The sequence below is a fragment of the Lepus europaeus genome, chromosome 3, assembly GCF_033115175.1.
Source record: "Lepus europaeus isolate LE1 chromosome 3, mLepTim1.pri, whole genome shotgun sequence".
NCBI lineage: Eukaryota > Metazoa > Chordata > Mammalia > Lagomorpha > Leporidae > Lepus > Lepus europaeus.
Window position 1 is genome coordinate 133,859,170 of NC_084829.1, and position 23,508 is coordinate 133,882,677.

General features: G+C 41.2%; 1 protein-coding gene across 1 annotated transcript; it reads right to left on the reverse strand.

The window, feature by feature from the left end:
• Positions 1-7,350: 7,350 nt before the first annotated feature.
• LOC133756666 (eukaryotic translation initiation factor 4E type 1B-like) lies at positions 7,351-7,977 on the reverse strand. Its single transcript, XM_062187271.1, has one exon. The coding sequence runs from the start codon at positions 7,975-7,977 to the stop codon at positions 7,351-7,353; it is 627 nt and encodes a 208-aa protein (XP_062043255.1).
• Between the last annotated feature and the right edge of the window lie 15,531 nt (positions 7,978-23,508).

A 23,508-nucleotide genomic window follows, 5' to 3' on the forward strand; every position in this document is an offset into this window, starting at 1 on the left:
CTCCTCCTTCTTATGGAAATAATGGGTGCTGAGGTTGAGAAGGCACTGAGGAGGACTCTGAAATAAAAATGGTAAAACAACATTTTAAAATTTTTCATGTAGACTGTAATGAATAACAAATGCATTTTATCTATTTTGAGGACTCACTGATTTCCCTAGTAGATCCTGTTGCCACAAACTTGTCAATTTGGGCAACACACAGGCACCAGCATTGTGGCATAGCAGGTTAAGCTGCCACCTATGATGCCAGTGTACCATATGGTCACTGGTTCATATCCCAGCTGCTCTTCTTCCAATCCATCTCCCTGCTAGTGGCCTGACTGTTGCCACCTATGTGGAAGACCTAGATGAATCTGGCTTCTGTCTCCTGGCTTTGACCTGGCCCAGCCTTCACTGTTGCAGCTACTTGAGGAATTAACCAACAGAGGGAAGATCTCTCTGTCTCTCTCTATCTCTCTGTCCCTGTCTCTGTCTCTCTCTCTCTAAATATATAAATAAATAAACCTTAAAAAAATCTGGGCAATATGCAAATGTACATCAAACAGTTCATGGAAGTCGGAATTAAAAGATCAGCTTATTTTGCTGCAAAAATTTTTGAAATTCCTGCATAGATGTTTCATCATATACATTTTCTATGAGCATTTTGAAGACCCCCATGTATGTTGTTACCAGGCTTGACTCAATAATTGATTTTAAAGATGAAAAAAGGGAACGATTTTCTTGTCTCCATCAAGGCAGATCAGGGATGTTTGTATATGCACCTTTTATATCCTTGAAACCTTTGTGGTAGTGGTAGTTCTTCCCATAGCGCCCTGGCAGTGTCTTCTTGGCAAAGACAGCTGGTAGGACTGCAGCAAAGTGAGGAAAGGGATTATATAAAAAGGTGGTCAGCCTTTATTCAATCACTATCTTGGGAATCATCTCTGGAGAGAACATACTAGAATGAGGAAAAATGGCACACTTGAAGAGATTAAAAAAGATCCAGGAGCTTAACCATATGTTACTTCATTTAGATCACATCCAGGAAAGTATGGTTATTCTCATTGGATAGTTGAAATAATCTCAGGTTACATGACTTGTAGGTGGCACAGATGGAGTGGAAACTTAGATCTATTTGGTGGACTTTGGCCTGCAAAAAAATCCTGTATTTGCCTATCCATTTCTTAAAGCCAAAAGTTTCACATGTGGAACTGCTAGATCATATGCTAATTCTGTTTTCAGTTTTTTGAGGAAGTATCATAGTGCTTTCCATGGCTGCTACCTTATTTTACATTCCAGCGAATATTGCACCCATGTGTCTGTTTTTTTCATACCTTTATAGGCATTAATTATTTTCAGTGTTGGTTTTGTTTATAGTATCCATAGTAATGGTATGTACAGTGGCATCATATTCTTTTTTTGATTTGTATTTCACTAGTGGCTATGGATCATTGGCCATATGTGTATCTTTCATGAAGAATTGACTATTGAATTGTAATCTGTTTTTTTAATTGGGTGGCATTGAATTGTATTGTGGTATTAAATTGTATATTCTGGGTAGTAATCAGCTAAGCGGACAAATGATTTGCAAATATTTTCCTCCCATCTCTTGAGTTGCCATTTCTATAGAAAACATGATTGTTTTTGTTTACTAAGTAGTCCCTCTTTTAGGCAACCACCATACCTCTGGGTATTTGGTTCAGCACAAGCCACTTAGCATACTTCAAATAATTTGCCATGATAATTTACTTGACTAATGATGGCTGCAGGACTCAAACTGGGCTCATGAGCACTACTAACTCAACAGACTTCTCCAAAGCCACTGTGAATGACACACTATCTTTTTGGGATAAGGAGTTCTGGTGGATTGTCATCCTTGAAAGTCATTACTGTATCCTTATCACATTGAGAGAGAACCTGAGGATGAAGCCAACACAGAGGGAAATAGAATGAGAATTTAACAGACCCATAACAGGCAATGAGATTGAAGCAGTAATCAAAAATCTTCCAGCAAGGAAAAGTCCAGGACTTTACTACTGAATGCTACAAAACATTCAAATAAGTAATTACAATACTCTTCAAGCTATTACAAAATATGGAACAGGATTTAACTCTGCTAAACTATTTTTATGAGGTAAGCATTACTTTGATATCAAAACCTAAGACATGACATGAAAAGAAAACTACAGACTTATATCATTAATGAACATAGATGAAAATATTCTCAATGAAATACTAGAAAACCAAGTCCAGAACCACATCAAAAAGATCATACGTCATTATCAAGTGGGATTTATACCAGAAATACAAGAGTGGTTCAACATTTGCAAATCAATAAATATCATAAATTGCATCAATAGCATGAAGGACAAAAATCATACAGTCTTCTGAATAGAGGCAGAGAAAGCATTTGATAAGATTCAACAGCCCTTCATGATAAAAACCTCCCACAAATCATGTACAGAAGGAACAGTCTTCAATATTATAAAGGCTATATATCACAAATCATCAACCAGTATCATACTAAATGTCGAAAAACTGAAAGCATTTCCTCTCAGAATTGGAACAAGACAAGGATGTCTACTTTCACCACTCTTAGCCAAAACACTACTGGAAGCTTTAGCAAGAGTAATTAGGGAGTACAATAAGATAAAAGGCTTTAAAACTGGAAAAGAGGAAGTCAAAATATTCATCTTTGCAGATGACATGATGTTGTACCTGGAAAAACCTGAACACTCCACCATGAAGCTTTTAGAATTGATAAACCCATCAAGTAAAGTTGCAGGTTACAAAATACACATAAAAAAGTAGTTTTGGATGCTAACGATGAACTCATCAAAAGAAATCAAGAAAAAAGTGCCACTCACAATAGCCACAAAAAATCTAATATTTATAAATAAATTTATCAAAGACGTCAAAGATATCTACAATGAAAATTATCAAGCATTGATGAAAGAGATCATCACAGACACAAAAAAGGAAAGATATTCTTTGATCATGCATTGAAAAATCAATGTCCTTAAAATGTCTATGGTATCTAAAGCAATCTACAGATTCAATGCAATCCCTATCAAAATATCAATGACATTCTTTACAGAACTAGAAAAAGCAATCTAAAATTCATAGGGAGTCACAAAAGACCCAGAATAGCCAAAACAATCCTGAATAAGAAAAATCAAGCTGGAGACATTACAATGCCTGGCTTCAAAGCATACTACAAAGCTATAGTAATTAAAACAGCATGGTATAGGCATAAAGCCAATACATAGATCAGTGGAACAGAATAGAGTCAGGAACTTAATCCAGATACATACAATCAGCTGATTTTTGACAAAAGTGCTCAGACCATACAGTAGAGTAAGAAAAATGTCTTCAACAAATCGTGTTGACATAACTGGACATATATGTAGAATGATGTTAGATCCAAATCTCTCATCATATACAAAAATCAACTCACAGTGAATCAGAGACCTCACCTTAAGAACTGATACTGTGGAGCTGTTGGAACAAAATGTGGGGGAAATACTCCAAGAGATTGGTGTAGTGCATGACCTTTTGGACTACACCCCCAAAATCACAAGCAACAAAAGCAAAGCTAAAGAAATGAGACTATATCAAACTCAGAAACTTTTGCACAGCAAAGGAAATGATCAATAGAGTGAAGAGACATCCAATAAAATGAAAAAAATTTGCAAAATGACTATATGATAGAAGATTAATATCCCATATATATCAGCAACCTAAAAACTCAGTAACAGCCAATCCAGTTGAGAAAGGGGCAAAGGGTTTCAATAGACAATTGGCTAACAAATGACTAACAAATACATGAAAAAAATGTTCAACATCAGTAGCCATCAGGGAAATGCAAATCAAAACCACCATGAAATATCTCCTCACTCTTGTGAGAATGGCTAAAATCCAAAATCAAAGTACCAAATGCTGGGGAGGATATGGACAAAAGGAAACACTTACCCACTGTTGGTGGGAACTAATTAGTGCAGCCACTGTGGAAAACAGTGTGGAGATTTCTTTAAAAGCTAGAAATAGACTTGCCATATAGTCTAGCAATCCCACTACTGGTTATATACCCAAAAGATTTGTACACTGTGTGTCAAAGAGATACCTGTATAACCGTGTTTAGAGCAGTACTGTTCACAATAACCAAAATTTGGAATCAACAAAGATGTCTATCATCAGACGAATGAATATATAAATGTGGTATATATACATAATGAAGTATTATTTAGCTATAAAAAACAATGAAATTCTACCATTTTCAGCAAAATGGACATAACTTGAAGATCTCATGTTGGGTGAAAAAAGCTAGACCCAGAAAAAAATTTTATATATTCTCCCTGAAATGTGGGAGCTAAAATTGAAGAAACAACCAAAAAGAAAAAAAATGAAATTCCTGTGTGTATCAGTATTGTTGCAAATATAGTTTTGTGCAACTTTGTTTTATACTTTTGTGAAACCAATATTTAAGAATATTATATTACTTTAATTTTATTGATCTGTAATTATTTTAAAATTTACTGTACATGGGTGAAATGGTCATTTTTCCATTCAATTATTGTTTACAGCCATTGTGCATATTCCAGTGAAACAGGGTCTTTTTGCTTACTACTTGTTAGACTTCTTATGTGGTGAAGTATTAAGCCTTTTTACTGTAATGTAAATTTAAAGTATGTTATCTCAACAAAAAAGCAGAAGAATGAAGGAAGGTGGGAGGAGAGAAGAGGGAGAAAGGGAAGAAGGGAATATCGTTATGTTCTTAACATTGTATCTACAAAACATATTTAATCTATTAAAAGTAAATTAAAAATTAAAAAAAGAACTGAGAGTTTAAGTCCCCGTAATGTTGGCAGAGCATTTAGCTTTATCATGTTAGGGACAGGTCTTCACCTCAACAACCACCCCTGGACCCTTTAGCTTCATAAGCCAAAATCTTTTCTTTTTTCCTTAAACTTAGTTTTTGACTTTAGTTTTTGATTAACTTTTTTTTTAAAAAAAAAAAAAAGATTTATTGATTTCAAAAAGCTACAGAGAGGAGGAGAGTTAGTGATCCAGAGAGAGACCATCTGCTGGTTTTAATCTTCTAGATGGTGCTGCTGAGCCAGGCAGAAGCTAGGAGCCCAAGAGCTTCTTCTGGTTCTCCCATGTGGGTGCAGGGGCCCAGTTACTTGGGCCATCTTTGCTGCTTTCCCCAGGCCATCAGCAGGGAGTTGGATGGAAAGCAGGGCAACCAGGAAAGAAACCATTGCCCTTATGGGATGCTGACATTGCAGGTGTTGGCTTTACCTGCTGCACCACAATATAAACCATACAGGTTCACTTTTATTTATTTGAAAGGCAGAGCTACAGAGAAAGTATGAGAGAGAAAGGGAGAGAGAGAGAGAGAGAGAGAGAGAGAGAGAGAGAGAGAGAGAGAGAGAGACTGATTTTCCATCTGCTGGTTCTGGTGGTTTAGTCCCCAAATTGTGTAAACATACAATACTGAGCCAGGCCAAAGCCAGGAGCCAGGACCTTCATCCAGGTCTCCTATATGGGTGCAGGGGCCCAATGATTGTACCATTTTCCTGCTGCTCTCCCAGGCCCATTAGAAGGGAGATGGGTTGGAAGTGGAGCAGCCAGGACTCAAACCATTGCCCATATTGGATGCCAGCCTTGCAGGCAGTGGCTTAACCTGTTGCACCGCAGGGCCGGCCCCCTTGCAGTCAAGGGGATGTGTTTATTACTATCCAATTGGAAATGTTGATTTCTGGAACTAATGACACAAATCACGCCCAGTCATCCATGATTGAGAGAATACAAAAGGTTCTTGTTGGTCACTCCAAGTCTATACCTGGACAGTGGACTGCCAACCATGATTTTTCTCATGTCTTCCACTCTCTCCAGCTACACAGTGGCCAATTCCCTCTTGAAGGGAGACACTATCTATTTATAAGGAATGGGGCTTAAAACATACCACCATTGTTTTAAAGGTTTTACTTTAAAATGTTTCTCCCTTATAAATTATGCTCCCCAGGATGAGTCTTTGCACCTTACCTTATCTCACCCTGCAATTTGGGAATACAGCTATCTAGCAACAGCCTCATGGCTGCCAAGCTCATGATCTATCTTTTCATCATATGACATGTTTCCTGTTGCTGGGGCATTTGCCTTTTTATAATGCAGTGGTTTAAACTTGAAGATACTTACTTCTTTAACATGTGTCTAGCCTTCATGGTTGCCTCCCTAGCCTAAAATTCCCTTCCTTAACTAATGATAAAATTATACAGGAGCCGGTGCTGTGGTGTAGAGGGTAAAGCCGGTGCCTACAGTGCCAGCATCCCACATGGGTGCTGATTCATGTCCCAGCTGCTCCACTTCCAACCCAGATCTCTGCTATGGCCTGAGAAAGCAGTAGGGGATGGCCCAAGCCCTTGGTCCCTGCATCCGTGTGGGAGACCTGGAAGAAGCTCCTGGCTCCTGGCTTCAGATCAGTGAAGCTTTGGCCATTGCAGCTAATTGGGGGGTGAACCAGTGGATGGAAGACCTCTCTCTCTCTTTGCTTCTCCTTCTCTCTCCATGCAGCTCTTTCAAATAAATAAATATTTTAAAAATGTACAAAATTAATGAGTGTATTTTTTGTGTGTTCTGTTTTAAAAACACCCTAGCATAATTTCCTCCTGAACACTTAGTTTTAACTGTGTTTGTTAACTAAAAAACATGAGATATTTGCCAACTCTGTCATAAAATGTTCTTTTCCAAGGCTGTCTCTGTTTCTTAGGAGAAAAAGCAATGAAATGTCTTTAAAATAACCAGTCCCACCATAGAAAAGTCTTCTGGTGGCTTTCTCACCTAGGACTTTTTTAATTGAGACAAACTAAAGTGAAATAAATTAAAAAAAAAAGAATTTTTAACAGTGGAGGCAAGTGGAATTAAAGTGCATTTTCCATTCAAAACAATGAATGTCTAAATTCATCAACCTTTCACTGCCTAATAATGTGACATGTTTACAATGTTGAAGGAAATCAGGTGTTTTCATGCTAAATGAAAATAAAATTTATGTGCTGCTATTGCCATATTCTTTGCCTGGTGTTTCTCACTCTATTCATCATTAAAGGCTGCTCAATAAATACCTTACAACATGCTCATGGAGATGGTATGCAGAAATAACTCAGAATCCATCATGAATTACCAGCCACCAGTGCCTTGGGAAGACTGAAGGTTTCAGGGGGCATTGCTAAGGAGAGTCATCAGTCTATTTTCTTTCCATATTTGTTTTTTTTTTTTCTATGTCAAGCTATTTATATTCACTCCAGGATGGGTAAGGCTGGAGCCCCCTGCCTCCCGCCCCCACCACGGCAGTCAGAGACTCCGGTGTCCTCACACCACAAACTTGTTCTTGGCTAGGGAGTTGCTCTTGGTGGCTTTGTCGGTGTGGGCCTGGTAGCAGATTACGGTCTTGGTGGAGAGGCCCAGGCGCTCTTTGTATATCCACCCGATGTGCATCACGCCCGCCTGGTTCTCGGCCTCCCTGGTCCACACGGCAATCTTGTCTCCTTTGGTGCGGACGTTGAGCAGGGCCCCGCACACCTCTCTGCTGTGCTCCTCAAAGCTCTCCTCGATCAAACACAGCAGCTTGAACAGGGCGTAGTCACAGCCGGAGGAGAGCTTGCTGGCCAGCTGGATGTGACTGTACATCGCCCAGAAGTCCTCCACGGTGTCAACCTTGGTGACGAGATGCAGATTGTCCTGCCAGGCCCGGCTGCGTTCATTCGTAAAGAACCACAGAGCCCATCTGTTCTGCAGGGGGTGCACCCCGAGATGGGCCTCCGCGGGGACCTCATTCTGGACCTTTCTCCACAGAGGCTGAGAAGCCCTGGGCGAGTCCTGAGCTTGCCCGCCGGGGAACGCACCCACCGCTGCCACCTCTTCCTCTTTCTCCTTCTTTTCTTCCTCCTGTTCCTGGATTCTACCCTCAACTTCACAAACAGGGCCTGTGGCAGCCATGCAGCAGCTGAAGCTCCACGGAGACCCAGCCTTCTCTCCATATTTGTTACATCAGAAGCCAGCTTGGCTATCAGAGCTCCAGCTTAAGACATGGCCTTCATCAGTTATCATATGAGGAGCTGAGATGGACAGTAGGTAAATGGTGTGTTTGAGAGATCTCTACCCAATTATGTCAAAGAATCTTTTAGAAGAAAAAAAAGGCTTGTTAACTGTGTATTAGTTATTTTTGCTGTGTTACTAATTGCCCCAAAACCCAGACCCTGGAAAGATCAGCATTATTGCTTCACATAGTATCTGAGGCTCAGGGATCCAGGAGCAGCATTGTTAGGTAGTTCTGGCTCAGGATCTCTCACAAGATTAAAAATCAAGCTGACAGCCTGGGCTGCTGTCATCTCAAGACTTAATGGGAGCTGGCATGTGGCACAGCAAGTAAAGCCACCACCTGTGATACCTGCATCCCACTTCCTGTCCAGCTCCCTGATAATTGACTAGGAAAAGCAGCAGAAGGTGACCCACGTACTTGGGCTCCTGCACCCATGTGGAAGATCTGGATGAAGTTCCTGGCTTCAGTGAATGAATCAGTGGATGTGCGTGTGTGTGTGTGTGTGTCTGCCCCTCTCTTTGTAACCCTTACCTTTTAAATAAATAAACAAATCTTTAAAATAAAAAAAAAGACTTGGTAGACTGGAAAATGATCTTTCAATATCTATTAAATGACCTTTGGCAAGCATTATCTCCCCTTCACTGTTAGGTTAACCCCAACATGGCATTGCCTCACAATGAGACATCCAAAAGGAAGAGACAGTCCAAGCTGGTGAGACAGTACTCAAAATGGAAGTGACAGTCCTTTATAACTGAATTCAGCAGTGGTGTACCTTTTGTCTTATGCTATTAGTCACAGCTCAACCATGGTACAATGTGGGAAAAGTATACAGAAGAATGTTAATACCAGGAAGTGGTTGGGGGGCAGTGTTACTGGGGCTATCTTGGAGACTGACTGTCTTAATCTTGAATGAAGGTGAACTGTTCTTAAGAGTAAAATTAGAAGCACTGTCAATTAGAAAGAACTCAGTTCAGATGTACCTAGCTCCAAGATACAATAATGCTTTTTTTTTTTCTTGACAGGCAGAGTGGACAGTGAGAGAGAGACAGAAAAAAAGGTCTTCCATTTTCCATTGGTTCACCCTCCAATGGCCGCCATGGCCGGTGCACTGTGGTAATCGAAGCCAGGAGCCAGGTGCTTCTCCTGGTCTCCCATGCAGGTGCAGGGCCCAAGGACTTGGGCCATCCTCCACTGCATTCCTGGGCCACAGCAGAGAGCTGGACAGGAAGAGGAGCGACTGGGACAGAATCCGGCACCCCGACCAGGACTAGAACCCGGGGTGCTGGTTCCACAGGCAGAGGATTAGCCTATTGTGCTGCGGTGCTGGCCAATATTGCTTCTTACTACCCTGTGTTATTTCTGAATTTTTTTGAGCACCAAGCTTCCTATCTCTAACCCTTAAATAGCCCATCTCATACACTTGTTGTGAAGGTTGAAAGAGGTGACATTTTAAGTGCTTTCCTTCTGTGGAAATTTCTCTAAAGGAAATTAACAACAAACAAAAATATGGGTTATTCTGTGAAGTACAGAAAATTCAAAAATTTTATTCTGCAGTATTTAAAGGGTACAGTGTCCTAAAGTATGGCTATTATAGCTGATTTGGCTGAGGATATGGGGTGGTGATGGTCCAGAGAGGGAGATGGTTCTATTGCTGAAAACCAAGGTAATGCTCTTCAAATGTCATTGAATAATTTTTTCCAAGCACTTCTTAAACACTTGTGTGCCAGGTGCTGCTAAGAACTAAGATTATGAAAGGACTAAGACTCAGTTCCTGACATCAACTTGTTCCCAGTCTTGCCTCAGGGTGGAGAGTATGGTCAGGAGACAGGCATGGACACAATTCTTGGGTGGAGATTTGGAGAAAGAAGTATGTGTGTGTGTGTGTGTGTGCCCAGGGACTGACAAGGAGAAGGAGTCAAGTCCTCACCCAGCTCACGGCAGCCAAGAAGAGAGTGCCCAGAAGAGCAGCAGCAGCATTGTGTGCTGCATGAGCCGAGAAGGGGGTGACTCTGGTTCCCAGAATTTTCCTTGAGGTGCATTGTCACATTATCAAATGCAAATATAAGACACAAAGTTAAATTTGAATTCCACATAAAAGAATAATTTTGCTAGCAAAAACAGGTTCCAAATATTGCATTCTTTGTTGTTTACCTAGAACACAAATCTAGGCATCCTGTATTTTATGTGGCAGCTCTATACTTGGAAGATCACTGAAGTTACTTAGAGCAGAGGAGGCTGAGGAGCAGGAAGAAGGGAGTAGAGAGATTGGAAAGATTATGGATGCCCAGATGAGGAGCTTGACTAGACGGCAGAATAAATGGGTGTTCAGCTGAGGATTGTCGCAGTCAGATTACTTTTTCAGTAAGACCACTCTGGAGGCAATGTGGAAAACGGAGGAATATGGTGGGAACCAAGGACTGGGAAAGTGATTGGGAAATGCTTACAATAGGACAAGACATTGGGAAGAAAGCACCTTCAGTAGAGCAAAGAAAGAAGCAGGCAGAATCATTGCAAAGGGCAAGAATTGATAATAGAGTATCTAATTAGTAGGACATCCCCCATAAGGAAGGGTTAAATGAATGATTCAAAATTTTAGCTGTGTGTTAAAGTACATAGGAGGTTTATTAAAAAGTACTGAAGCCAGGACGGCGCCACGGCTCAACAGGCTAATCCTCCGCCTTGCGGCGCCGGCACACCGGGTTCTAGTCCCGGTTGGGGCGCCGGATTCTATCCCGGTTGCCCCTCTTCCAGGCCAGCTCTCTGCTATGGCCCAGAAAGGCAGTGGAGGATGGCCCAAGTCCTTGGGCCCTGCACCCCATGGGAGACCAGGAGAAGCACCTGGCTCCTGGCTTTGGATCAGTGCGATGCGCCGGCCACAGCAGCCATTGGAGGGTGAACCAATGGCAAAAAGGAAGACCTTTCTCTCTGTCTCTCTCTCTCACTATCCACTCTGCCAAAAAAAAAAAAAAAAAAAAAGTACTGAAGCCCACACCCATCATTTCCGATTTCATTAATTTGAATGGGGAATTGGGCAATGGTATTATTCTTTAATTTCTCAGAAACTTCAGTACATAACCAGGATCAGCAACCACAGCTGTTCTCCCTTATTTATGGCTTTACTTTCCATCATTTCAGTTATCCATGGTCAACTGTGACTGAAAATATTAAATGCAAAGTTTGTAAGTTTTAAATTACATGCCATTTCAAATGGTGCAATGAAATTTCTAGCCATCCTGCTGCATCCCAACAAATTGTGCATCATGCCTTTCTTGGTCTTAGGTACCCATGCTGTATAGGCTATCTGTTCCTTAGTCACTGAGTAGCTATATTGGTTATCAGATCTGTCATGGTATCACAGTGCTTATGTTCAAGTCATCTTTATTATACTTAATAATAGTCCCAAGGCACAAAAGTAAGGATGCTGGTTACTCGGATGTTCCCAAGAGAAGCTGTGAAGTGCTTCCTTAATGGAAATGATGAAAGTTCTTAACTTACTAAAGAAAGGAAAAATCTGCGTGCAGAGCTTGCTAAGATACATGTAAGATTGAATCTTCTATCTGTGAAACTGTGAAGGAAAAAGAAATTCATTCTACTTTTGCTGTTGCAATGTAAACTGCAAAAGTGATGGCCATTGTGTGTGTTAAGTGCTTAGTTAAGATGGAAAAGCTATTAAACTATAGTGTTCTGTACAGTCTACAAATTCAGGCATCCATTGGGGGCCAAGGAACGTATACTCTGCAGGGAAGTAGGTATTACTGTCTCAATAAGCCATTTAATATTTTATCATTCCAAGAATTATCGAACTTCATGAAATAGTACTTGAGCAAGAGAACATTATCATCTGAAAGCTTGCCGTCCCTTCTTCACAGAACACTGTCAGTCCCTTCCACATGCTTGGTAGGTAAAACAAACAAACAAACAAAAGCAAAACAAGGGACTGGCACTGTGACACAGTAGGTTAAGCTTCCACCTGTGGTGGCAGCATCCCATAAAGGCACCAGTTCAAATCCCAGCTGCTCTACTTCTGATCCAGCTCCCTGCTAATGGCTTGAAAAAGCAGAAGAGGATGGCTCAAGTCCTTGTGCCTCTGCACCCACATGGGAAAGTTAGAAGAAGCTCCTGACTCTTGGCTTCAGATCAGCTTATTTCCAACCACTGTGGCCATCTGGGGAGTGAACCAGCAGATGGAAGATCCTTCATCTCCATCTCTCTCTGTCTGTAACTCTGCTTCTCAAATAAATAAATCTTAAAAACAAAAACAGAAATACCACTAGCTACTCCTGCCCAAGAATGATAATACCCTATTTATTCCATGCAATCATTAATCTAAATACATCATTTCATCCTGAAGTTGAAAAGTAGGAGAGGAACAGTATCAAAGGATTTACTTGGACCTTGTGGAAACATCCAAATAATACATTTTACATCCTACCCTACTATCCTAGGTACTGCCAAACAGTCTGCTGAGAAATTGCTGGCATCTGCCATTGTTAATGTACTCTGAGTTCCTCCAGGATTCTGGAAAAGGTATCTTGCTATGTTTGGGTTTGCACACTTCATTTAATATCTTTCCAGAGAACTGAAGTTCACCTTGATTTCTTCTGTTTCTACAAGTAGGTACCCATGCCTGTTTTCCATGATGTGGGTAGTTTAGGGCAATAGTATATGAGATGACCTTGAATTCTCTCCAAGTCAAATGACTGATGCTTTGTAAAGCAAAAAATGAGCACACAAACCTATTACTTAGTTTTGTGATCGGCAGCCAAGTATCTGCCTTTGACAGAGAGACATTATGATCACTTTCATAATTTTCGTATTTTATTTTGCTCCCAAACCAAAGCATCTGTAAGTTCAATGTTTGTAGTATTTGCTCCTGCCTGAGAAAGGAAGGAATATACTGTTGTGTAACGTTCTGCTGTCAGGGTTGCAAGAGTCATGGCTCTAGTCACTCAGGTGTGTGTCTTGGCCACAAGAGATGTGGCAGATTCTCCTCTCCAGCTACTTTAGAAGCAGCACAGCTCCAGTGTAGCAGCTCTCAGTCACAGCCTCTCCTCTCCACCGTGTCACAGTTTCTCTGTGGGATTTATCCAGTTCTGCAGTCTTCTGGATCATAGCTTCTCTTGCCTGCAGGATCTGTTGAGGGGTGCTGCTGTCTTCTTAGTTGCTGCTTCTCTTCTCTGCTCGGTTTTCATCTCGTGACCACAATGAATGGGGCACAATGACAAGGAAGGTGTGAAGGTTTACACCTCTGGGAGCTGTTTGCCCTGAAATGCTCACAAGTCGGATTTTCATGTATATCTAGAGGAGGTTCTAATGAGGTGTTGTACTGAAGCAATCAGGGGACCAACATTGGAGTCTGTTTTGAACAGAAGTTTGCTGAGTGTTCAATCAGGTTGGTTTAGCCAGGATTACATGGTGTATGTTTCTCCTGTCCCCTACTCCCTCATAGTTCCTGGAGAATTACAATCTCATGCTTTTTTCCTATGTTTGCTCTTTTCCTTTCCAGGGGTCCCTGGAGTCCCTATCAATATGAATATGTGAGATTGTAACAACAATAACAAAAAAAAACCAACTGTTTCTGCTTTACACATAAGACTATGGCTTTACAAGATATTTTGGTGTTTAATCAAACCTAGAACAGGTCCAGAATTATACATTTATCTTTTCTTCTTACTCTTCTTTGTGATTAGGATTCATTTCTACTTCCTTTGGAGAAATTATTTGTTGATGTGTTAAAAGAAAGAAGTGGAGAGGAGAAGCTTCAGGCATCCAATAACAATCACTGTGTAAATGTGTTAGTGATTTAGTATTGGCAAAGAACTGATTACAAGAGTTCTGTTTTCCAAATCTGATTCCACTGAAAATATGGGGACTAAATTTGAATGTTTCAATGAAATTGATACAAAAACTGCTTAGAAGCTGTGTTGGATTGCTAAAAAATTAAAATCCATGTAAAAGAGTCGGTAAGGGAAGATAGGAACAACACTACATTAAGAATAAAGAGGGACTGGTGTTGTGGTATAGTGGGTTAAGCCACTGCTTATAGCCCCACCATCCCATATCAGAACACCCAGTCAAGTCCCAGCTGCTTGGCTTCTGGTCAAATTCCCTGCTAAAATGCTTGGGAAAAGCAGCAGAAGGTGGCCCAAGTTCTTGCACTCCTGCCACCCACGTGGGAGATCTTGATGGATTTCTGGGCTCCTGCCATCAGCCTGCACCAGCACGCTGCCTGTCAAATAAATAAACAAATGAATGAATTAATGAGTGAATGAATGAATAAGTCTTTAAAAGATCCATTTCCTGATTGCAATTTTACTATCTAAAAATGCTTCTCTGTTTTTCAAGAATATTAATAAAACAGAGGGGTTGGAAATGATCATTGCCAACAATCCTTCTGTTTGGGAATTCTAAGTACTTACAACTTGATTGGAACTTGGAAGTGAGCATAATAAAAGGAATGTGTTACTTCTGTTTTCATTGGAGAAATATTTTGGCACCCGAAAATAAAATGAACTGATTCCTTTATTCAGCAAACACTTATTGAGCATCAGTTATATGCCAAACTCCCTGCCAGTCACAGGGATCAAACAACAAAATAGGTAGGCATGGTCCTCTAGGGACTTTCAAGATTGTGCAAAGATGCAATTAGGAGTCAAAACAATACCTGGGAATGTGTGTAAGAATAAGAGTTACATGGTATAGAATCTGGCATTGGAGACTATTTCTAGTTCAATAATGTTTGAGGTAGCACTCCTTTTCAGTTACATTAAAGAAAAAAATCAAACACCTTCCAAATCTTACATCACAATATCAATACACAGGTGGATTTAAAAAAAAATGAAGGCCTTCAGCTGATCCTGTAGGAATGTGTGCTTGGACATACGTGTTTACATATCCACATAGCAAGCACTCTGTCAGCCCATAGGGACCAGTAGCACAGCTGAAGCATGCATAGCCACAGACATCAGCTGTACAGGAACCAAATGTCTCTACCCCAAATCACCTTAGAATTCAAAGTATTTAAATCAGTTGGCAACCACAACCAATAATTTACAAAGGAAACCTCGTAGCACATAGACATAACCCCGAAGTTAAGTAAAGAACAATTCTGAATTTCAACTGTTTCACATTAATACTGAGATTGAAATCTTCCCTGTAGAGCAAGGAATGTGCCACATCATAACAACCAGCAAAATGAGAAGTGTATTTGATGCCAGTTAAATCACAATAGGTTAATTAATAAGGTCACACAAATTCAAAGTGTTCACAATTCAGGGAAGTAAGTACTTACTGCTTGATTATCTTTCCATTATTACGAGAGAATTTTTATTGGAGATATTTTTTAGGGTAGAGTAGAATACAATGAAATAGTCTTGCTGTATCGGTCTCATATCTATTGAGATAATTGAAGTCTCATGCTCCCAGGGAAGACTTGAGGGTTCTAAAGCTTTTGCTAACTAACCAGTAATGATTAGAAACTAGTCTTAACCTTGTTTAACCAGTAAATTTCAGTACAATGGTTATAAGTGGACACCAGAACAGATTTTAAACTTAATGAAGACTTGCCGCAGTGAACAGAGTTCTGAAAGCCAACAAATCAGTGGCAGCCTTACCTTTTCAGTCAACCCTTTGGTGCCACTTGCTCTCTAGTGAACATGTCTCAAAGGCTGAAATCAATACTCCCTGTTGCCAACACACAGCCCTGCTTCCAAGAGTGTGGTAACCATTTCTTGCCTCTGTCCCCCACACAACTGAAAACAAGTTCTTGCACATACCCTTTGGAAGTCTTTTATTGGCTCCATGAGCTCATCTTTCCTTAAGAAAGCAGTAACCTAGCTTTGCATTTTGGGGATTGTGTATATTGGTCCTTTTCTTTTACACTCTATACAAAATATATATATATATATATATGTATATTTAAAGATTTTACTTATTTATTTGAGAGGCAGAGTTACAGACAGTGAGAGGGAGAGACAGAGAGAAAGGTCTTCCTTCTGTTGGTTCACTCCCCAAATGGCCTCAACAGCCAGAGCTGTGCCAGTCTGAAGCCAGGAGCCAGGGTGCCTCCTACCAGTCTCCCACATGTGTGCAGGGGCCCAAGCACTTGGGCCATATTCTATTGCTTTCCCAGGCCACAGCAGAGAGCTGGATTGGAAGAGGAGCAGCCGGGACTAGAACCGGTGCCCATATGGAATGCCGGTGCCTCAGGCAGATGATTCATCTACTGTGCCACAGCGCCAGGTCCCCACAATATTTAAATGTTTTATTTCATTTATTTCACTTTCTTATTTGAAAGGCAGAGAGACAGAAGGGGAAATCTTCCATCAGCTTGTTTACTCTCCAAATTTCTGCAACTCCAGGGATGGGTGTGGCCAAAGTCAGGAACTGAATCCAGGTCTCCCACGTGGGTGGCAGGACCCAGGTAATTAACCAAAATCTGCTGCTTCCCCAGGATGCGCAGTAGCAGGAAGCTAGATCAAAAGAGGAGGAGCCGGGACTGGAATGAGACACAGATATGGGATGGGGGTATCTCAAGCAGCATCTCAAATGCCTACTCCTATATGCAAAAATATTTGAAATTATAAGATTAATTTTTAATTTTATTTAGCACTTTGGGCAGACTTCTTCATAATGATCCATTAGGTTAAAATATTATATTTAAGAAACATTTTTTATTAAGTATACATTCAGAGCCTTATGCAAAATCTGTCTGGTTTTTAAAGTTTAGCTACAAATTCTACATGCAATACCTCTAAAATTCAGCTTTTTCTCTGGTGTCAACTGGCACCTTTTCTTCCCTTCCCTCTCACTGTTTTTGCACTAAGTCTCCACCTGGTTCTCCTAATTTTGGACTTTATGTTGACTTTTATTCTCTTTTCCTGCTCCAAGCTCATCAACACTATCTGTAAATATTCTTCACTCCCCACCCTCCTCTTTCTCCTTTGGTCCTCTCACTAATTTAAGATTTCAACCCCTTTTGCCAGGATGATTGACAATGTTAAATTGTTACCTGAAGTCACACTTTTCCTTTCTAATACACCTTGCATGTGCCCACTGGGGGTGATGAAGAACTGAACTGAGCTTGTCTCTCTGTCTGTAATACAGACAGATCTCTTAGAAAACCAAGTGAAGATGACTTAGCATAGTACTGTGGGACCAACTCTCCTGAATTCCTCCCTTCTCTATTTATTTTGTTCATTTCCCCTCTTATTCAATTCAGACCTCATTCACTCTTGCTTAGGTAACTTGTACTTCTGTTGCTTGTACTAATCTCTCATCCAAATATTTGTTGTTGTCTTTGGAATGTGAACAGAGAGGCTAGCAAAATCCTGCTCACAATGAGATGTTCTCTTTTATAACAACATCTACTTCCCCCTTCAGATATGCTTCATAATCCATTCCACTACTAGATCACAGAAGATGCATGCAAATTTTGTGATGCCTTTTCCCTTGGCTGACAGCAGCTGCAGGACAACAGCAAATGCTGTTCCTCTATGTGTTCCATGGGCTAGAACAGCAGAGTAATGCTCTTGTTTGAATGTGGTTTGTCCTCCATTGAACCGTGTGTTGGAGGTTTAGTCACCAGGGAAGCAGTGTTAGGAGACAATGGAAACTTTAAAAGGCAAAGCCTAGTGAGAAGTTGTTGGGTCACTGGGGCTCTGTACTCAGAGGGATTAAGGTGGTTCCTGCAGAGGGTTGCTATAAAACCCTGAGCCTGACCCCACCCAGCTCTGTTGCTTTCTGTTTCAGGATATGATCCCTTCCTCCCACACGCACTTCCGCCATTGCCATCTGCCATTGCCATTGCCGTGATGAGACACAGGCAAGAAGCCTGTCTGGAAACTGAGCCAGTGGGGTGCCCGGCCTTTGAACCTCTAAAATTGTAAGATAAATAGATGTCCTTTCTTTATAAAGTTAGATTGTCTCATGAATTTCATTATGGTAACAAAAAAACTTACTAATACAGTATATAGAGTAAGATCCTAGTAAATGATAGTTGAAAACGATTTCATGTGTATATGGACTAGTTTTGGCAAGCACACTTCAATATAGTCACAGGACCTGCAGAATTTCCCAACTGCAAACCCTTCATCCTGTTAATCCATTTGACCCTAACCTCTCAGCACTGCCTAAAAAAAGGTCTGTATGTTTCTATGAGCAAATGTTAGTCTCTGGTTTCATTTTCCTCTCTGTTGGGCTCTCACTGGATGATTCTTACGAGGGAATGCCAAGGCATTCCACAAAGAATGTTTGCATGTGTTTCTGGTGGAATGTTTCTTGGGCTTTCCTATCTTCACTGGCATTTTGAAGGAATGACTTCTTAGATGGCAATGGAACTATGTGATTGGATTATGTTTGCTTTGGCAGTTGTTAGCAATGCTTTGACAGATAAATTCCACACCTCCTGGTTCAGGAAGTGGGAGTTTAAAGAAACATTTATTGAGCACTTATTACATGGCAGACACCATGTTATATGATAAGAATACAAAAACAGTTAAAACACACAGTCCATCAAAAATACTGTATTCTATGAATGAATGAGCCAGGTATAAAAGCAAATAATAAAGGCCCTCAAGGTAAAGCTGGTGTGCAGGCACAATAAATGGGTTCCTGAAACACACAGGACAGGAGGAGCTTCCTAGAGAGACACTATTGGAGCATATAAGCACATATTCTTAATACCCTTCAAATCAAATAAGAGGGTTTATGGAATGTGAGAATGTTTATGAAAACAAATATCAGCAGTCATCCTTTTGGGTCCCCATCTTAAGAGCCTCCATGTTCATAGCTGGGACAAAGGGGTGGTGTGCTGATAAGAAGTTAGTAAAACAGCAAGAAGGAATAAATCACAGAGCATCATGTGAGCGTGCTGGTCACTTTCTGTAGTGGTGGCAATGCTTTGAACTGCTGTAGCCTGTTGACAAGGCCTTTGTGTCCACTTGACTTTTATATGCCCAGTTCCCTGTGTCAGTACGGGGCACTCTAATCCCTCCTGCTGAGCTCAGGTCATTAAATACTTGCCCTACATTTTACAGCTTCAACCCTGTGACAGGTTAGCTGACCCCAGCTGGGTGCCAGGCACCCAGCAAAACGGGGATTAATAAAACCCGCCCTAATGCAGCCAAGGGCTCTACAGCTGCTTCTTGCAATTAGACTTGTCATCATTCTCTCAAGAAGCCCCTGTTGATTTTTAAATCCTAATTGGCAGCAGACACCTGTTTCCCTATGAGAAGGGGTCATTCACTTGCAACAGGCCCAAGAGAGAGGCTGAGAAGCCGCATGAAGGAGTGCATAGAAATACCAGTGCCTCCAATCTGTTTGCTGCCATTGAGAGGGGCTTTGTTTCTGTTTGTTGGTTTTCTTTTCCTTTATTGTCTTAGTTTGTCAGAACCAGGCTGGTCCTCAGGAGCAAGTAATCATTTGGTTCTGAGTCCTTTTTAGAGTAAGAACTTTCTGCTAGTCCCTCTCTAGGGCATCTCAGAACCAACCACCAAGCCCATCTTGGCATACGGACTTTTTCTTGACTTATTTTTGTGCCAGGGTTCTTGTTGTCATTCTTTCCAGTCATTAGGTATTTATTAACTGGCTGCAAGCTGCTTCAATTTTCTGTAATGCCTGTGTGCCTGTAAAGAGTAGTAAGTATATTTTTAGTTCCTCTCTTCACTGACCTTGCATCCTACAGGGAAGCAATAGAACTGTGTGTAGTAGTGCACCTGAGGTAGTCCTTCTCAACTAATGTTTGAGACAATGTCTGTTTATAGGAAGAAAAGAGGTAAAGATTATCAGGACAGTTCCCTTGAGGTTTGGACGTTTTAATTTTCTCCCAAACTTAAGCACCTTAGGGTTTCTGCTTCAATCTGCTGCTTCCAGTTGTTGAAACATTAGCAAGTTAGGCTTTTTCACTGGGAACATCAGTGTAATGTCAGATAGAATTCACTGTGATCTTGTCTCTTAATTAATGACACTGATTATTTCCAAATTAAGTGTTATTTTTATTTATTATGCACTGATTAATAATGCAATTACAAGTATTTAGGATAGTAGCAATAAAATAACCAGATGAGAATGTGGAGGAAGCTATAAATCAGCAAATAATGAAAAGCAAAGGGATCACAATTCTCATTATCATACAGTAAGCGTTTACTGAACGTCTAGTATTCTGGACTCTATCCCAGCTCTGAGCCATCTTTTCAGATTCTTTCAAATGTCAATTGGTTCATAAGGACTGTCCTTTTAATAGACACCCTCTTCTCAACCTTGTTATGCCCTTGTGGGTTGCAGTGAAATTGAGCAATCAAGCAAGACTCATTCTGGAGTCCAACTGAATACTAGTTCTATACCCTTCAAGTGGAATACAATAAATTAAAATAACGTGATTTTTTTTTGTGTTGTTGTACTAATTACATGCTTTGTTTGAAGACTGGCTTTACAAGATTACATGTCTTGTTTACTTACAATGGAATTATTAGTTGCCACTGCAGAAAATGAAAAGGAAGTGAAAGAACTAATGATAGCCCTGAGAGATTTGTATCTTGGTGGATGCCACATACTTATTTCGTGAGAACAGCCAACTACATATGGCAATTCTGAGCAAAGAAATGAAGGCATGTGGCCGGCGCTGTGGCTCAACAGGCTAATCCTCTGCCTTGCGGCACCAGCACACCGGGTTCTAGTCCCGGTTGGGGTGCTGGATTCTGTCCCGGTCACCCCTCTTCCAGGCCAGCTCTCTGCTATGGCCCAGGAAGGCAGTGGAGGATGGCCCAAGTGCTTGGGCCCTGCACCCGCACGGGAGACCAGGAGAAGCACCTGGCTCCTGGCTTCGGATCAGCAAGATGCGCCGGCCGCAGCAGCCATTGGAGGGTGAACCAACGGCAAAAAGGAAGACCTTTCTCTCTGTCTCTCTCTCACTATCCACTCTGCCTGTCAAAAAAAAAAAAAAAAAAGAAAAGAAAGAAATGAAGGCATGTTTGGGGCTCATTGCATCCATGACAGCTCTTCATGAAATCCCATCATTGTGGGCCGGCGCTGTGGTGCAGTAGGTTAATCCTCTACCTGTGGCACCGGCAACCCATATGGATGCAAGTTCTAGTCCTGGCTTCTCCTTTCCCGATCCAGCTCCTTACTAATGTACCTGGGAAAGCAGTAGAAGATGGCGCCTGCAGGCTTGGGCCCCTGAACCTGCATGGGAGACCCAGAAGAAGCTCCTGGCTTCCAGCTTTGGATCAGCCCAGCTCCGGCTATAGTGGCCATTTGGAGCGTGAATTAGTGGATAGAAGACCTTTCTCTCTGTCTCCACCTCTCTACGTCTCTCAATCAAATAAAATAAAAATCTTTTTTTAAAAAAAAGAATTCCCATTGTATTAGTAGTTTGGAAATTTCTGAAGACCCTGGGTAAATGCCTTTAAAATTTAATGTCAAAAAAGATTCTTGGAGAATCACATTAAAAAGCAGATTTCTGAGGCCCTAACCTCAGTGATTAAGATTGAGTAGATGTGTGATAGAGGTGGGAATAGACCTTTAGGAAGCACTCTGCATGACTTTGATGCACATGGTCTACAATTTGAACTTTAAAAAACCAAGAGAGGCTCCCCAGCTGGTGGGGCCTTTGGACAAAGGAGCTTGTGAAGGGAAGGATACAATTACTAAAGCTTTTCTACCTCATGGTCTTTCACTTTGGACAAGTGGGCCTCCATCCTTTCACTTATAAAATTTCTAAGGCTGCTGAGTTTCTCCTTGTGGTCCAAGTATATTACTCCAGCTGAAAATTGATTGAACATATATCTGCCTCTTAGTATTGAATTAGTAAAAATAAAAAACAACAGCTACAACAAAAACTACTCTAGGTATTCAGCTGTGGAAGCTATATTTGACTTCTGTGATCCTTTCAAAGATAAAGTCCTTCCTTGTGTGGGTTAGAGCTCCATCATTACCATTTAAGGAACAACATGCTTAGGCTGAAAGCTCTTTTTAGATATTTGGAGCAAAGTGTGAGGCTTTGGAGCTTTTCTGTGTTTAAGATGTAAGCACCAGTGAGAAGCACGGAGAATTTAGAGAACTGGTGATTTATTCAGGAAGAAATAGCTCACACCTGTGAGAACACTGCAGTTGCAACTTGGCATTATTGAGGTGCTGCGTCAGCTGGGATGCAGGCTCTGTCTCCAGATGAACTGACATCTTGTAGCTCTTGAATGACAGTGAGCCTCTCTGTTATGTTTTGCTGTTGGAGTGAAAGCAAACTTGTGACTCACATGGGAGCTGAGGGAGGCATGTGCTTAGTAGTCTTGGCAGCGTGGCAGCCGCTGCAGAGATGGGATGCAATCTAATAACCACATGTGTTCTTACAGTATGCCTCAAGGCCAGGCCACTTTATCTTCAGTAATCCCAATCTATGTCCCAGAATCACATTATTTGGCCATGGATCAAACTCCATGTATTCTTGGCTTGGGGAATAAGGAAACGTGATCTCAAGACAAGATAGGATCATGAGCTGATGAATCTGTCTCCCCCCAGCAGCACAACCTTCAACACAACGTTGCTTTAGGGAAATATATTTAACATGCTGGTGGAAAAGACCAAACATTACCTTCCGTCTGTGGAATCCTGCCTGCATAGCTTGTGACTGCTGACAGGGACAAATTGGCCTGATGGATAAAAGGACATCAGAAAACAGCTCCACTGATGGGCAGCAGTGTTGCTGACTGCACTGCACTTTGAGAAGGCCCTGGACACTATTAGCCATGTCATCCAGAGGGCCATGTATCAAGTCCTTCAGGGTATAATAAGGTTAAAATTAAAAACTCTGTGCTTAAAGAGTCTGCTGAATGGGAGGAGGCAGAGGCTGGGGCTCACCAGGGTGTTGTAGCTCCTCTTTTGAGCAAGCTCAGAGCAGTGGGAGAGTCTGGGATCTGAGAAAGGTCACTGCGAGGGAATCTTCAAGAACACCAGGAAGATGACAGCTGAGTCCCTACAACCATCAGTGATCAGAAAACAACCGGTGTTGGATTCGCTTGGTGGGAGAGGGGTCATTTACTTTTGGAAAATCTGATGCCCTTGATGTGAAATCATGTACGTGTCTGTAATGCAATGGTAGTTCTTTCCCAAGTCCATCCCATTGGCTGTGATTAAAACTCTGGCTTTCACTCCAAGGAAACTTTCCCAAAACATTAACTTAAGCCCAGTGTTCACATCAGGGCATACTTATAATTAGATCATAGTCACAGTCATGCAAAAAAGAAAATAAAAGAAGTACAGAATGGCAGGGAGTGGGGTAGGAGGAATGAAAATTCTATTGATTTTACATGGATCAGCCTAAAATGGTTCCAGGACAGGCATTTTATTACCTTGATGTCATACAATGTAAAGAATATATCCAAAGTTCAATTATCCAAAAGGTCCAATGAGGAAACATACACACACATTTATTTTAG